Here is a 16,352-nt window from a genome sequence, read left to right as displayed (position 1 = left end):
GACCCCTGACGCAGACCCTTGAGCACAGACCCAAGCCAATGTTAATTTCGTTAACGAAAATAGTGACGAAAACATTAATCAACAACGATTTTTATTTAGTCAATGACAATGAGGACTAAAAACACCAGGTATGACGAAGACAAAGATGAAAAACAATTAACTGAACTTGAAGAAAAGCAACAAAGAGTAATTAGCCAATCTTTTCTGTGACACTGACGAGACTAACACGGAAGTCCCTTGATGAAGACCAGCTGGATCATGGTCACGGAAAATATCTTGCCCTATAACATTTGACATTGACTTCAGGTGAACGACAGTTATTTTATAAAATGCTTTCGGTTGATAGAAAGAAGACAACTGGCTTTCTGAAGCATTTTTCCTACGACTAACCACAAACAAAACAAAATGTCAAATTATTAAAGACTGGTGAAGAATGTGGATAGCTACACGTTGACTGGAAAAAACACAACAGATTTGAAGCGCCATTTATCCCAGCGGCATACGGCTACAGCAGCAAACAGTAAAATTTAATTTTATTTACATGTTAATATTTCAAAAGCATTCGCTAAAAAGGTTTGCAACTTTAAATTAGCTGGATTATTAAATACCTTAATTTTTTTGCATATATATATATATAATGGTCAAAAAATTACTACATTTATCCAAATGAATTCTGTGTGTGCAGAAACTCAAAGTCAGATTAAACTGACACACGTGATAGTTGTAAATCTCCTTGGATAAAGACATCAGTAAATGAATTATTATTAGGGGGCCAAGCAACGAAGTTGCTGGAACCCTATTGTAATTGTTAGGATTATTATTTATTTTTTTATAAAAAATCTTCAAATGTCTGTAAAATCAACACCGTTGCTTGAAAAGTCACGAAACTTGGTAGGGTGGTAGAGGCCTATGGGAAGTTGTGTGAGAGTGAAAACGAAGGTCAAAGATCGGCGGCCATACTGAATTTGTCAAAAATATTAAAACGTCTTCTGTGAAACCGTTATGCTGATTGAAGTGAAACTTTGCATACATAGCCTTGGCAAGGTTGTCTATCAAGTTTGTTCAAAGCAAGTCGCTACATAAAAAAATATGGCTGCCGCGACCCAATCAAATTTCAGCTATGGTCAATTTGGTATGGTAGAATGTGGTAGAGTGATGAAACTTCATAAGAGCAGTAGAGGCCTATGAGAATTAATGTCAACGAAACAATGAAGTTGATTGGTCACATGGTTTGGCAGCCATATTAGATTTTTCAAGAACTCTGGACAATTAAAAAAAAAATTATCCGAAACCACTTATGGTAGAGATGTGAAACTTGTAGCACAGGCTACCCTTATACCCTAGATTTAGATATTTTGAAGAGAAGTTGATTGGCCACATGGTTCGGTGGCCATACTGGATTTGTCACCAATATTCAAACGACTTCTCTGAAACGGTTATGCTGATTGAAGCAAAACTTGGCATACATAGCCTTGGCAAGGTTGTCTACCTAGTTTGTTCAAAGCAAGTTGCTACATAAAGATCAAATGCAAAACTTTCTTATAACTCCCTAGAGAGTGCAGGTAGAGTAATTGTTACTACAGAACACATGGAAAACCATATAAGCTTTATCCAAAAGCGACCTTGACTTTGCCACCAGTTCCCAAAGCTCACCATCACCAAAAAGACCCAGTTTCCAATTGCTAAAGCCATCAGCGAGGAAGGCTGCTTCAGCAGCTGAGTAACAGTCAAACATGAAATAAAGAAATATAAGCAAACTCGGTCAGAGATCTGCAGTGCTCAGAATGGAATTGGATTTTGGAAGGCACAAAACCCCGCTGTATTTCCAATCCTAACCATTTTGCATTGTCCTCTCCATGCCAGCTTCCCAAGCATTTGCTCAAAGCGTTTGTAGTGTGACAGGTGAACTCACACTGGGAAAGAGAAAAAGAGGCAGAGTACACTTTTTATTTTTACATATTATTAATTAAAGTCCTTTTTAAAATATCTAAATACAAAGTTAGCTATTGTTATATAGTGGTCTAAATGAAGATTATAGAAGGTCTCATTTACATTTGTTTAATATAAAATAGTGACTGGAAACAATGTGCCATTTTTTGTTATTTAGAATTCTATTACATGGATTAATAATAATAATAATATTTTTTTAAATAACCTTTTTTTAAATTAACAGTCCGTATCTTTAACACACTGTATAAAGATTTTAGTATGTTAATTAATTTTTTTTATAAACATGAAGCTGAAGGTGGTTGTTTATGCAATATGCAGAAATGCAAATATACCATATTTTGTTCTTATTCTTCTGCTGCATTTCAAAGTTCTGATTTGGATACACCAACAAAAAATTATATGAGACTACGTTTCTGTTGACAAGACTGACTCCAACAACATCCATTGACTAAAACATCTGACTATTTCAGTCAACTGGACTAAGAGAACAACTTAGACTGACAGACTAAGACTAGACTAACATTACATTTCATTTTTGTCAAATGACTAAGACTATGACTAAAATAAAAAAAATGCAGACTAGAGCACAGACCCCTGACCACAGACCCCCCTGAGAACAGACACCTGAGCACAGACCCCCTGATCACAACTCCCTGAGCACAGACCCCCTGATCACAACTCCCTGAGCACAGACCTCCCTGAGCACAGACCTCCCTGAGCACAAATCCCTGAGCACAGACCTCCCTGAGCACAGACCCCCTGATCACCACTCCCTGAGAACAGACCCCCTGAGCACAGACACCCCTGAGCACAGACCTCTGAGCACAGACCCCCCTGAGCACAGACCCCCTGAGCACAACTCCCTGAGAACAGACCCACGGAGCACAACTCCCTGAGAACAGACACCCTGAGAACAGACCCCCCTGAGAACAGACCCCCCTGAGAACAGACCCCCCTGAGCGCAGACCCCCCTGAGCGCAGACCTCCCTGAGAACAGACCCCCTGAGCGCAGACCCCCTGAGCACAGACCCCCCTGAGCACAGACCCCCTGAGCACAGACCCCCCTGAACAGACCCCCCTGAGCGCAGACCTCCCTGAGCGCAGACCTCCCTGAGCACAGACCCACCTGAGCACAACCCCGAGCACAGACCCCCCTGAGCACAGACCCACCTGAGCACAACCCCGAGCACAGACCCCCCTGAGTACAGACCCCACTGAGCGCAGAGCTCCCTGAGCGCAGACCCCCCTGAACACAGACCTCCTGAGCACACAGCCCTGAGCACAACCCCGAGTACAACCCCCTGAGCACAGACCCCCCTGAACACAGACCTCCTGAGCACAAACCCCCTGAGCACACAGCCCTGAGCACAACCCCGAGTACAACCCCCTGAGCACAGACCTCCCTGAGCACAGACACCCCTTAGCACGGACCTCCCTGAGCACAGACCCCCCTGAACACAGACCTCCTGAGCACACAGCCCTGAGCACAACCCCGAGTACAACCCCCTGAGCACAGACCCCCCTGAACACAGACCTCCTGAGCACAAACCCCCTGAGCACACAGCCCTGAGCACAACCCCGAGTACAACCCCCTGAGCACAGACCTCCCTGAGCACAGACCCCTGAGCACAGACACCCCTTAGCACGGACCTCCCTGAGCACAGACCCCCCTGAGCACAGACCTTTGAGCACAGAACCCCGAGCACAGTGGAGGGTGTGTCTGTGTGAGGGGGGGAGGGGTGTGTGAGGGGGGGGTGATGTACCGTTTGTGAGGCCAGTGTGTTGGTTGGGGGCACTGGTGGGAGCAGCAGCAGCAGCAGCAGGTGTGGAATTTGCAACCGCAGAGTCAGCTGAGGGGCCAGGGGGGTTAGAAAGTAGCAGGTCAGGATTTTGGGCAAGGGGTTGTCATGGTGGGTCATATTTCAGGGCTAGGGGAGAGAGTAGAGAGTAGGGGAGAGGGGTAAGCAACATAGGGGTAGAGGCGAAGGGTGCAGGTAATAGGGGAGTAGGGAAGAGGTATAGGGGAGAAGGGGTAGGGAGTAAGGGAGAATTTCCGGGGGGAGGGGGTTTTGGGGGGTGGTTACGGGAGGTGAAAGCAAAACAGGGATGAGACAAAAAGAAAAGAAAATGAATGAATCAATAGGAGGAAGGGCAGAGGCGCAGGCTGGCTCCCTAGCTGTCTGTCCGGAGCACACAGGGGACGCTGTCTCAGGGGAGTCTGCCGACACATTTCTGAGTGTTTCACACATCTCTGTAATAATCATCTCCAAATGAGCCAATGCAGTGTTTTAAACCTCCATTAAAACCGACTGGCTACAACATCTCCTGAGATTTCAATTTCCCAAATCAAAACGGAACCCCAGGTGAACCACAAAACGGGATGAAGCACAAAACACTGCTGAGGGGACCTAGGAAACGCAAGTGTAACAGATTACCTGGAATAAGGCATGGAAACCAAGAATTAGAATGAATCCAATGTTACATGTTTTCTACACACACACACACACACACACACACATACACATACATACATAGGATTGTTGGCTCGGATTCCTGCTGTGTTTCTCCCCAGACCCCCTGGCAGCCTCTCTCTCTCTGTATTCTTGAGATTATTTCATGCGATGCCATTCAACAATTCAGAACAGAGTCACTCTCAAACTCAACAGACTGGAGAGAGGAGACATCTCAAACACAGAGAGTGAGTGTCAGTGTGTGTATTTGTGTGTCTGTTTTTCTATGTGTTTGTGTGTGTTTCTGTGCCTGTGTTTCTGTGTTTGTGTGTGTTTCTGTGCCTGTGTTTCTATGTGTTTGTGTGTGTTTCTGTGCCTGTGTTTCCATGCCTGTGTTTCTATGTGTTTGCATGTGTTTCTGTGTTCGTACCTTTCTTCTCCTTTTTCTCCTCCTCCTCCTCCTCTCCTTCCCCCGCTCCCAGTAAGGTGAAGATGATCCCACTCTGAGAGTTCACTCCCACAGCTGTGACTACCATCCTCCCAGAACCCTCCATCACGTGGGTCCCTGAAACCAGTACAAGAAACCAGTCAGACCAGTAACACCATCCAACACCACAAGAGAGAGGGGAGGGAAGAGAGAAGGGAACAAGGAGAGACAGGAGAGATGAGAGAGAGGAGAGCAGGGGCATCATTTCAGAAAAATTCTGGGGGGGGGGAGGGATGGGAGTTAGTCAACATTGAACATTCTCTGTCCCAAATAGCATCATGAATGAGAAAAAAATATAGCGTGCCAAAATGCGCAATGCAAGTATTTTTAAAAGCACGACACTGGTTTATAACAAACTCGAAAATGTTGTTGCACTACGTCTCAATTTATAGTAATAATTATAGTAACATTTCAGTTACATACTGTAACGACAGCTATATTAAACAAACACTACCGCATCATTAAAAAATGTTTTACAGTAGCAGCTAGGGACATTAGACTACTCTTATTGCAGATCATTGAAATTGAGCATTCCAGGAGAAAAAAATCCCACAGAGTTGCCATGCTCCTGGTGGAATGGGCAGTGAACTTTTCTGGAGGGGGCTCATTGGGCAGTCCTAAACGTGTCTGCAATCCACTTGGACACCCGCTGCTTAGACAGGGCTTGACAAAAGGACTTCGCCCCATAGCAGACAAAAAATTGTTCGGACAGCCTCCAACTTTTCGTCCTGTCAACTAGTACGCCAGGGCCCGCACTGGGCAGAGTGTATGGAGCTGTAACACTCTGTCAGACTGGAAAAGAGATGGATGAAAAGAAAAGGTTGATGTGGAATGCCAAGATCGTCTTCAATCAAAAAGGCAGAATTCGTACGGAGTGTGACCTTTGTACTGGCCTCTGTAAAAATTAAGCAGGCTTTTGCTATCAAGAATGCCTGCATCTCACTCACCAGCTTTGCGGAGGTGATCGCGAGCAAGAAAGCTGCTTTAAATTATATAAATTTCAGTTCAGCCAAATGCAGGGGCTCAAATGGAGGCTTCATGAGTGAGTTAGCATCCAGCGAGGAGCAATGTCCTCCATAGCCGCCGAAGCCGCCGAGCCCATTTTTTAAAAATTGCCCCACCAGGAAGTGAGCTGAGCCAAAATGGGACTACCAAGAGCACCTTGTCCCTGTCCTGCCTGATTTTCTCCAAACAGAGGGAGGGGGGGAAAGGGAGGGGGACCGTGCTTGAACTGCAGAGAATAGCCGATCTGAACGGTAGTAAGCAGCCAGAAATCTGTGGTGCACTGATGCCAATAGTCCAGATGGCTCCCTGAGAAAGGGCCCTGGGCCTGTGGCAGCAAATTCCTATGGTTGCTGTTTGCCTGTGGCTTGGTATGCGGCTTCAGTCTCTGCGCAGGGTGGCAAAACCTATTACAGCCTCCGTGGCAAGCCTCGGCAGGCCAGTCCAGAACATCACCTCTGGCAGCGGGCGCAGCTGGTTGTGCCGGTCTTTGAGGCTGCAGGGGCTGCTGGTTTTCACTTGGGAAGCAGGCAAACCAAACGTATGCCCTGGAGTGATCTGGGCATCCAACAGCGGTGCTTTGTCCCCGTCAGGCAAGAGTGCTTGGGAAAGCCAAAACTGCCTGTGTGCGGCTACCAAAACAGCCAGGTTTCTACCTACAGCTTGTCCATTGAATTTGGACACATGGAGCAGGTTTTTGTTAACCAAGTGAAGCTCAGGGGACTGGTAGGCTATCAGGATGCTGTTGCAATTCCCTAGCTGTGCACTGCATGAATAGGTTCTCTTGAGGATCCCCTCAGAAACACAGCACTGCTTGTTAGGGACTGCTTGGATAGGACCAAGGCAGCAATAGAACATAAGAAAAGTTACAAACGAGAGGAGGCCATTCAGCCCATCTTGCTCGTTTGGTTGTTAGTAGCTTATTGATCCCAGAATCTCATCCAGCAGCTTCTTGAAGGATCCCAGGGTGTCAGCTTCAACAACATTACTGGGGAGTTGTTTCCAGACCCACAATTCTCTGTGTAAAAAAGTGCCTCCTATTTTCTGTTCTGAATGCCCCTTTATCTAATCTCCATTTGTAACCCCTGGTCCTTTTTTCTTTTTTGAGGTTGAAAAAGTCCCTTGGGTTGACATTGTCAATACCTTTTTGAATTTTGAATGTTTGAATCAGATCGCCGCGTAGTCTTCTTTGTTCAAGACTGAATAGATTCAATTATTTTAGCCTGTCTGTATATAACATGCCTTTTAAAACTGGAATAATTCTGGTTGCTCTTCTTTGCACTCTTTCTAGAGCAGCAATATCCTTTTTGTAACGAGGTTACCAGAACTGAACACAATATTCTAGATGAGGTCTTACTAATGCTTTGTAAAGTTTTAACATTACTTCCCTTGATTTAAATTCAGCACTTTTCACTATATATATATATATATATATATATATATATATATATATATATATATATATATATATATATATAAAGGCCAACAAGGTGCTCGGATATATTGTGAAAAGTGTTGAATTTAAATCAAGTGAAGTAATGTTAAAACTCTACAATGCATTAGTAAGACCTCACCTAGAATATTGTGATCAGTTCTGGTCACCTCGTTACAAAAAGGATATTGCTGCTCTAGAAAGAGTGCAAAGAAGAGCAACCAGAATTATCCCGGGTTTAAAAGGCATGTCGTATGCAGACAGGCTAAAATAATTGAAAGTATTCAGTCTTGAACAAAGAAGACTACGCGGAGATCTGATTCAAACATTCAAAATCCTAAAAAGTATAGACAATGTCAACCCAGGGGACTTCTTTGACCTGAAAAAAGAAACAAGGACCAGGGGTCACAAATGGAGATTAGATAAAGGGGCATTCAGAACAGAAAATAGGAGGCACTTTTTTACACAGAGAATTGTGAGGGTCTGGAACCAACTCCCCAGTAATGTTGTTGAAGCTGACACCCTGGGATCCTTCAAGAAGCTGCTTGATGAGATTCTGGGATCAATAAGCTACAAACAACCAAACGAGCAAGATGGGCTGAATGGCCTCCTCTCGTTTGTAAACTTTCTTATGTTCTTATGAGAAAGAATTAAAATGGAAAAGCAAACAATCATTACGTGTGCTGGAGCACCAGTACGGTACTTGTTTGTTCTGTGTCCATTTGTTTTGTTTGTCTGTTTTGGCTACTGTGCCGTTTTATTTTACAAAGTGTGTTTGTTTTGTTAAATCTTTTTATTTATTAAAACGCGCAAGCAAGCGCATTCACATTTCACTCACAGTGCTGTGTGTGTTTCTTCAGGGTCTGATGCCACCACTCAAGCCAGCTTGCCACAGGGATGCAGAGTGCTCCTTAGAGCTGCGCGATAACCTCTTAAGCGTATTGGAAAAAGAGGCACACAACTTGCAGAAGCTGCAATTAGCTAGTGCCTCCTGAAGAAGAGTACCTGCCATGCTTGTCCTCAATAGGCAGACTGTGTAGGTATACAGTTGTACAATTGCTTATAGATGTCGACCAGGCAGGTCAAGACCCAAGCGGGACTGGTTTGGTACTGGACCGGTGACCTTGGCACCGGTCAGTAGCGGGCTGGAACCGGGTCGGTTCCTGGAAGGTACGGGGTCTGTTCGGTACGGGTTTGGTGTATTTAACACTGGGTCGGTAGTGGTTCAGGACCGATTTAGTTACTGGTTCGGAACCTGGTCAACACCAGGCCGGTTCAGTACTGGTTCGGTGACTTTAGCACTGGGTCAGTACATGTACGGTACCAGGTCGCAACCAGGTTGGTACTGGGTCGGTTCGATAAGGGTTAGGTGACTTTAGCACTGGGACGGCGCCGGGTTGGGACCAGGGGCGGTACTGGTAACAGTATGGTAACCTCGGTCCCAGTTCGGTACCAATACGGTAGAGCGGGTCGGTGTCCTATGTACTGGTTCGGTTCCGGGTCGCTGGTTCACAGTCACCGCGGGTGGCAATGTATAGGGATGCCCACCTGTAAAAGCCACTGGCAAAACCACTCAGTACCCACGAGACTGAGGGAAGCCTGCTTGTTAGAATGGACGAACAGCCTCTTAGCAATGGTGATGCTAAAAGCTGTGGTTGAAATTGCAAGCAACAACAACCGAAGCAAGTATCTCGGTCCTGCGCAGTACTGCGGAGCACCACGTTGAAGACAAGCCTGCGTGCAGTATCTGTAAAAAACAGAAATCACACAAAGAGAAAAGGGTGTGGGGATGGGGAGGGGTGTAGGGGAGGGGGAGTGGGTGTAGGAGAGGGGGGGTGTGGAGGAGAGGGGCAGGGGTTCCTCACCAGACAGCAGCATGGGATCTTTCTCCACAGATTTCCTCACGTGGTCGGACTCTCCGGTCAGGGAGCTCTCGTCAATCTTCAGGTCGTTGCTCTGGATCACAACCCCATCCGCAGGGAGCAGGTCACCTGACAGGAGTAAAGGGCGGGCAACCACACAATGAGCATGGTTCACATGTCTCAAACACGAAGTCCCTGCCTCAAACATGAAGCCACCACCTCAAACATGCCCCCCCCCTCTCTCCTCCCTCTCCCATCTCGCCCCTCTCTCTTCTCCCCTCTCTCCTCACCGTATTTGACTTGTGCGATGTCTCCCACTACAATCTCAGCGACGTGGATTTGGATAAGGTTTGCGTTTCTGATGACGGTGAATTTCTGCTCCAGCTCGATGCGGCTCTGCAGCCCCCGAAACTGCTTCTCTTTGCTCCAGTCGTTGAACGCTGTGACCAGAACCACACAGACCACAGAGAGCAGGATCGCTGCCCCCTCGATCCACCCTGCCTCCGCCTCACCCTCATCCTCTGCACCTCCAGAGACATCCCCACAGACTGAGGGGGAGGAGAGAGGGGAGAGGAGAGAGAGGAGAGGAGAGAGAGGAGAGACGGGAGATGGGAGAGAGGAGAAAGGAGAGACAGGGTAGAGAGGAGCGAGGAGAGGGGAGAAGAGAGAGGAGAGGTGAGAGAGGAGAAAGGATAGAGAGGAGAGGGGAGAGAGGAGAAATGAGAGACAGGGTAGAGAGGAGTGAGGAGAGGGGAGAAGAGAGAGGAGGGACAAGGGCGAGAGGAGAGGAGAGGTGAGAGGGGAGAAAAAGGTAAAGAGAGAGGGAGAGGGTGGTATTTAATGGCATGACAAGTCATACAAGTATTGCCAATGATAATATAGTAAGTGCACAGATAGAGGTTTTTCATATAAAACAATATAACAGTGTTACTACTGAAAGACCTCTACTCTGCACCTCCAATGTGGAGGCTGCAAATACACTGTGCAGAGATTCCTGCTGCTTCTTTCTTTTCCCCAAAAAATATTTTTCTTCATCAAGAAACCTCATTCTTTTGCTACCTGTTTGAGAATATATTTCTCTCACCTCCAGTCTCTTCTCCCCCTCTCTCCCCCCAGACTCCTCTCCCTCTCCTCCCTGCTCTCCCCCTCCTCTCCTCTCTTCTCTCTCCCCTCCCCTTCCTCACCCTCAGTCTCCCCCCCTGGGGGCTGGTAGAAGGACAGTCCCAGGGAGATGATGGCTGCGATCTCCAGGATGATCAAGGTCACATCCTGCAGGGCCTCCCACACCAGGGCCAGGAAACTCTTTGCTTTCTTGGGAGGGATGAAGTTCTGACCAAACACCTGCCTTCTCTTCTCAAGATCTGAGGGGTTATCAGAGAGACCTGGGGAGAGAGGAGAGAGGAATGAGAAGGGACAGCAGACAGGTGAGAGGAGAGGAGTAGACAGAGGTGAGAGGAGAGGATAGGAGAGGGGGGTGAAGGGGAGAGAGGAGAAAGGGAGGATAGAGGTGAAAGAGCAGAGGAGAGACGAGGGGTGGGGTGAAGGGGAGAGGTTGGAAGGGATAAAAGTAATTAATGGTATTGAATTCCCCATCAGTAAGAGTTGATTCTGGGGTTTTTAGGTCCTACAAGTCTATTAAATAGGGCGTGGGCCACTATGGTATCCCGCTCTATGGAGTTCTCGGCAGACCGTTTTTGATGAAACTGGCTGCTCACGGCCCAGGTTGAAATTTGCAGTCAATTGATCTGTAGTTGCTCGCCTGTTTTGCCTTGCACTTCAAATTAATGCACGGTTATCACAATCCTGGAGTATGCGCTTCCGCCCACTGTTGCCCTTTGCTGATGATGTCTTTCGCTCGGAGTTCCATGTCGACATCACCTTAGACACCGTTGCTCGTGAAACATCAGCAAGTTGAGCTGTCTTGGTCACTGAAGCTCCTGCCAAACGCGCCCCAACAATCACCCCTCTTTTAAAGTCACTGAGGTCTCCTCTTGCAGCCATGCTAGCCAGAATTATAGGCAACCAGGCCTGTCCAGCATGTTTATACATGACCCTAAGCATGCTGGGATGTTATTTGCTTAATGCATGAGTCACACCTGTGTGGAAGCCATTGCTTTCAATATACTTGGTGTCCCTCATTTACCCAGGTGTTTCCATTTTTTTGTGTTACCTATATATATATATAACATTTATTTTCGGAAAAAAAGGTATATAAATGATGGACATTGACAAAAATGTTTTTGGTTTCTTTTTAATCACTCGATCATTCATCCTTGACCATGACAGGCTTGATTAGTGAGACTGTTGAACTGCAAGCTTGAATAAAAGCAATAAAGAAAATCACAGAAAAAAAACCAATCTGCCACGTCTGTCGAGAGAGCAGCGCCTTCGTGCGATCGGCATGTTGGAGGCTGGACTAGGGCAGCGTGCTGCGGCAATTTCAAACCTGGCGAGACGGTAGAGACGGTATAACCAGACACACTCATTTTTTGTTTGTCATTTTTCATTTGTCATTTTTCGATCACATCTAGTGCATTTTATCCAAATATTAGTGAAGTTTCTTTTCAAAGCAACGGGGACTGAATGGCATGCAATCAGACTACAAACACCCTGCTGGGATTTCATCAGACTGCAACCATACTGGAAAAACCTGCTGGGATTTCATCAGACTGCAACCATACTGGAAAAACCTGCTGGGATTTCATCAGACTGCAACCATACTGGAAAAACCTGCTGGGATTTCATCAGACTGCAACCATACTGGAAAAACCTGCTGGGATTTCATCAGACTGCAACCATACTGGAAAAACCTGCTGGGATTTCATCAGACTGCAACCATACTGGAAAAACCTGCTGGGATTTCATCACACTGATCGGCACAATCTTATTTGTTTGATTTTGTGAGGACTTCCATTGATTGCCATTACGGATCGGATGAGATCAAACTATTTGCTCCTGTTTATTTATTTATTTAGGACAGTTTATTATGGGACATTACTTACTTTTGGATACAAATAGTCCCTCAAAACAGGTTTCTAGTTGTTGGAAACATCAACATCATTTTATTGTAAATATTAATTAATCAAAATCAACGAAGTCTCTGTGCTAGCCTCAATCACTCAGAAATGACATTGGACTACTCTGTGATAGAAAGTGGCAATCATGTATTTTTTATTGATAATAAAATTACAGAAAAGAAGGCAAAGAAAAGTTCACTGTCCACGCATCTCTACAGCTGACCTCATTACGAAAACATTATTGGCATTTTTTTAATTATTGGTGACTAAAACGTACAGTACTGACGCTAATTAAAAAATAATAATAAAACGCTTACCTAGTATCAGTGTGATGGATGTCCCTGCTTGTTACCACACAAATCACTGATGATGGCAGGGAAATTGGAGAGAGCTTCAGTCGCAAGACATTTTTGGCGTTTTTAATCTGACGGTATTTCGTCTTGATCGCCCTTTGCTAGTAATGTACTAGTATTGAGCCAACAATCCATATTTTTTCACTGGATTGAAAGCTAAAAACTCTTACTCTCACACCAGACTTAACGGCTTTTCAAACTAGACCGCATTTGGGGGCTGATTCGTGAAAGTGATTTACAGTATAATCGTAAATCTCGAAAAACTACTCACTTCTAAATCTTTTGTAGTCATTTTTGTATTACTTTAGTATAAATACATGTTAATTTGGATTCATATGTTGTTTTTTTCTGACTTTAGGTGAACGAAAAGACACAAATTCGCCCGTTTTCTCATTGGAAATAGGTAAATTTCAAAATATCACTCCTGGTCACAAAAGCAAAGTTTGTGGGGAATAATAGCCATTTTCTATACTTTTGAGGCATAAGCAATTAGGAAATAACACTTACTACCCAGGAACAAAAATTGTGTTACATGTAGTTTAATAGTAGTAGTATTTTAATGCCATTGTCCTGACTGGTAAATTCTTACCTTCCAGTTGCCCCTTTATTTTGACAATTTCCATATCAAAAATCGCATTTTTTTTTTTTTGTTGACATTTTTCATTCTTAGCCCCCCCTGCTTCAGGTACTGGATTTAATTTTTTTCAAGGTTAAACGATGGCATTTTGGTCATAGAAAAGACAAATTTCACATATTTTATAACGTTACCGTAGCCTACTTTTCTTATTTATTTATTTATTTATTTTAGTCAATGATGCGGTTTTCATTTCGTAAATCTACTGCTCACAGTATTTTTAAGCACAAATATAATAGCCTACATTTCAACAGTCACTGCCGAAGCTGATTACATATTCTTCCAGAAGTAATGGTCGGGGGTAACAGGGATACAAAGTTATATTTGCGCTAAGCCATGTTGTGTTAACAAGCCTGATGTTGTCGTCCAGGCTTTACTGTGAAACTGACTAACCAGGGAAGGCGTGAGCGCATTCTACTACTGGACTGGAGAATAATTATGAAAACACAAGTGTAAACAAACAAGTAAAAAAGATTAGCCTGTCGTCACACATGTCATGGTAATACAAAATGCATTAATTTAGTGCGTATTGGTATTGCGTCTGGTCTGGGAAGCGGGACACACGGGCGCGTTAAGAGAATTTCAGCGGGACATTTTTTATTTCAGGGGGGCATTGGCGCAATGGCGCAGCCTAGCGCGAACACTGCCTCTATAAATTGGTAAACTTCTGCCTCCAATGCATTTGTTCTTATGTCTTACAAAAAGTTCACTCACAATTTTTTTTTTGTATTTTAGCTGTCACCGATTGACACGCTTGTTCGCTCAGCTATCTCATTCACTGACCTACACAGCTACACGAAACAACCAAACAATGTACAGATACTCGCAGGTTTGTATTTTCAGTGCATGACACACTGCATTTCAGAAGGAAATAAAGGAAGCGCCTAATCAAAAGTGTTTTTACATCCATTTCCAAGATTTCACTGACTTTTTTCAAATGTACGATTTTTACAATTCCTGTGACATCCGTGACAAAACCGTAGCCTTACTGGTGAGTGCTGGAAATCATACCAGTCGAATCCTACTAACGTTTCGTGTTGAATTTCGTCGGTTTTATTTTTGTGTACTAGTTTTATGACATAAAAATGGAAAGAGCATCACAAACTAGTTATATAGTTCAGTTTTCGGCCTGCCAAGCAATCTAAGACTGCCAGAGGCACAATTCCTTTTTTTTTTTTTTTTTTAATTTAGTCGTCGCCAATTATTTTTACCCCGGTTTTCACCCCAATTTAGCATGCCCAATTATTATCTGTATCCCCGGCTCCCCGCTCGCAACCCCCCCGCCGACTCAGGAAACGGAGGCTGAAACACGCGTCCTCCGAAACGTGCTCCTTCCAAGCCGTCATTTTTCGCACTGCAGATCCACAGCAATGCTACCAGACCTATAGTGCCGGAGGACAACACAGATCTGGCGGCTCCACTGCAGAGCCACAGGCGCCCTATCGGCCACAGAGGTCGCTGATGCGCGGTGAGCCGTGGATTCCCCTGCCGACCTAATCCCTCCCTACCCGGGCAGCGCTCAGCCAATTGTGCGCCGCCCCCTAGGAACTCTCGGTCACGGTCAGCTGTGACATAGCCTGGATTCGAACCAGCGATCTCCAGGCTATAGGGCACATCCTGCGAGGAGCGCCTTCACTGGATGCGCCACTCGGGAGCCCATCAGAGGCACAATTCCAACAGTTTGGACACAAAAACATCAGACCTACAAAGAAGTTGGCTCCAAGCCCGAACTAAATCAGCAAACTACTCATCAGCCAGGATCTTCAATATCTGGACAAGAGCAAATAAACACCCTGCAAGTATTCCTGTTGATTACCCTGATTGTTGGAGTAAACAACAATATCTGGAATACAAAGAAAAATATAAATAGCTGTTTTTTCGCTGTTTTTGTAGATTTAAAAAAATACATAATCCGTAGCTCTAGCTGAATGTGGTAAAACACACCTGTATTTACACCTACACAGAGACTGACACAATAGACACCCCTGTATACAAGCATGATGCTATCAAACCATGTGCTAAATATAATGTCTTAACGAGTTTCATCACAATCAGACACGCTTTCTGTCTGTGCTACCTAGGCCCTCCGGGAACTATAGGCTAGTGAATTAGCCCGCTGTTGTCTGTCTTCTCTGCGTCTCCTGGAATAATCAAATTTCTGTCCATTGTTTCCGTCTCTGTCTGTGGCAGTCAGTATTGCACTCTGTGCTGCAGACAGTAATTTAATTAAGATGATGTCATTGCCGCTCCAGTCCATTCGTTGATGCATGTGAACCACAGTGCTTGGGAGTGCTGTGCGTTGACACTCCAGTTTGAATGTCACCTCACTCTGCTGTGACCTAGAGCAGGGGTTCCCAAATGCGGGAGCAATGGCATTCTCTGTATTTTTTTTCTATCAATAGCGAAAACTGTAGAAAAATAAAGTGTAGGAAGGTATTGGTGGACTGTCAATCAAAGCAGAAATGCACAAATCAAAGCTAAGAGATTGCCTACCTGGAGGCAGGATGTAGAGCGAGAGCTCTGACAATAGTGCGGTGTTAAGGTCATGTGATCGCTCTGCTGGCAGATGTAAAAAGTGTGTTGAGTATTAATACAATTACAATATGTGGAATCTGCTACCAAATAATACGTTTTGCTAAGTGTAAAGAACATAAAAGGCAGCTGCAGGAGTTTGAATGCATTTGTACCGCGGGCTCAGTTTTGAGGTACTGGAATGTTTTTTCTTTTCTTTGTATAAACGTTTTCATACTTTTGTACTTCATAGCATTCATTTAAAAATTCAATTGATGCCTATGATTAACACGTTTTTGTGACTAGCTAATAACATTTAAAATATTTACTTTGACGCATGTTTCAATATTAGCTAAATCAAGTTATTAATCAAACTGATAAATACTGGGGGCAGCAGTGTTGAGTAGTGGTGAGGGCTCTGGGCTCTTGACCGGAGGGTCGTGGGTTCAATCCCAGGTGGGGGACACTGCTGTTGTACCCTTGAGCAAGGTACTTTACCTAGATTGCTCCAGTAAAAACCCAACTGTATAAATAGGCAATTGTATGTAAAAATAATGTGATATCTTGTAACAATTGTAAGTCGCCCTGGATAAGGGTGTTGGCTAAGAAATAAATAATAATACATCTTCTTACATACCGGTAACTGATTTATTA

The 16,352-nt window shown here is 44.7% G+C and overlaps 1 protein-coding gene across 6 annotated transcripts in view; it reads right to left on the bottom strand.

Annotated features, from left to right (window-relative positions):
• Nucleotides 1-16,352, bottom strand: part of atp2b3b (ATPase plasma membrane Ca2+ transporting 3b) — a 72,690-nt gene that overhangs the window by 37,157 nt on the left and 19,181 nt on the right. For all 6 annotated transcript variants that reach the window (XM_034002454.3, XM_059017107.1, XM_059017108.1 and 3 more), the window contains exons 3-6: nt 10,368-10,565; nt 9,474-9,731; nt 9,187-9,312; nt 4,831-4,965 (exon numbers count right to left, since the gene is read on the bottom strand). In XM_034002454.3, coding sequence (XP_033858345.3) covers nt 4,831-4,965; nt 9,187-9,312; nt 9,474-9,731; nt 10,368-10,565 — 717 coding nt within the window. The remainder of the gene's footprint in view (nt 1-4,830; nt 4,966-9,186; nt 9,313-9,473; nt 9,732-10,367; nt 10,566-16,352) is intronic.

The sequence above is a fragment of the Acipenser ruthenus genome, chromosome 55 (assembly GCF_902713425.1).
Source record: "Acipenser ruthenus chromosome 55, fAciRut3.2 maternal haplotype, whole genome shotgun sequence".
Taxonomy (NCBI): Eukaryota; Metazoa; Chordata; class Actinopteri; order Acipenseriformes; family Acipenseridae; genus Acipenser; species Acipenser ruthenus.
Note: the sequence above shows the minus strand (reverse complement) of the source record. Positions and strands in the feature narration are given on the sequence as shown.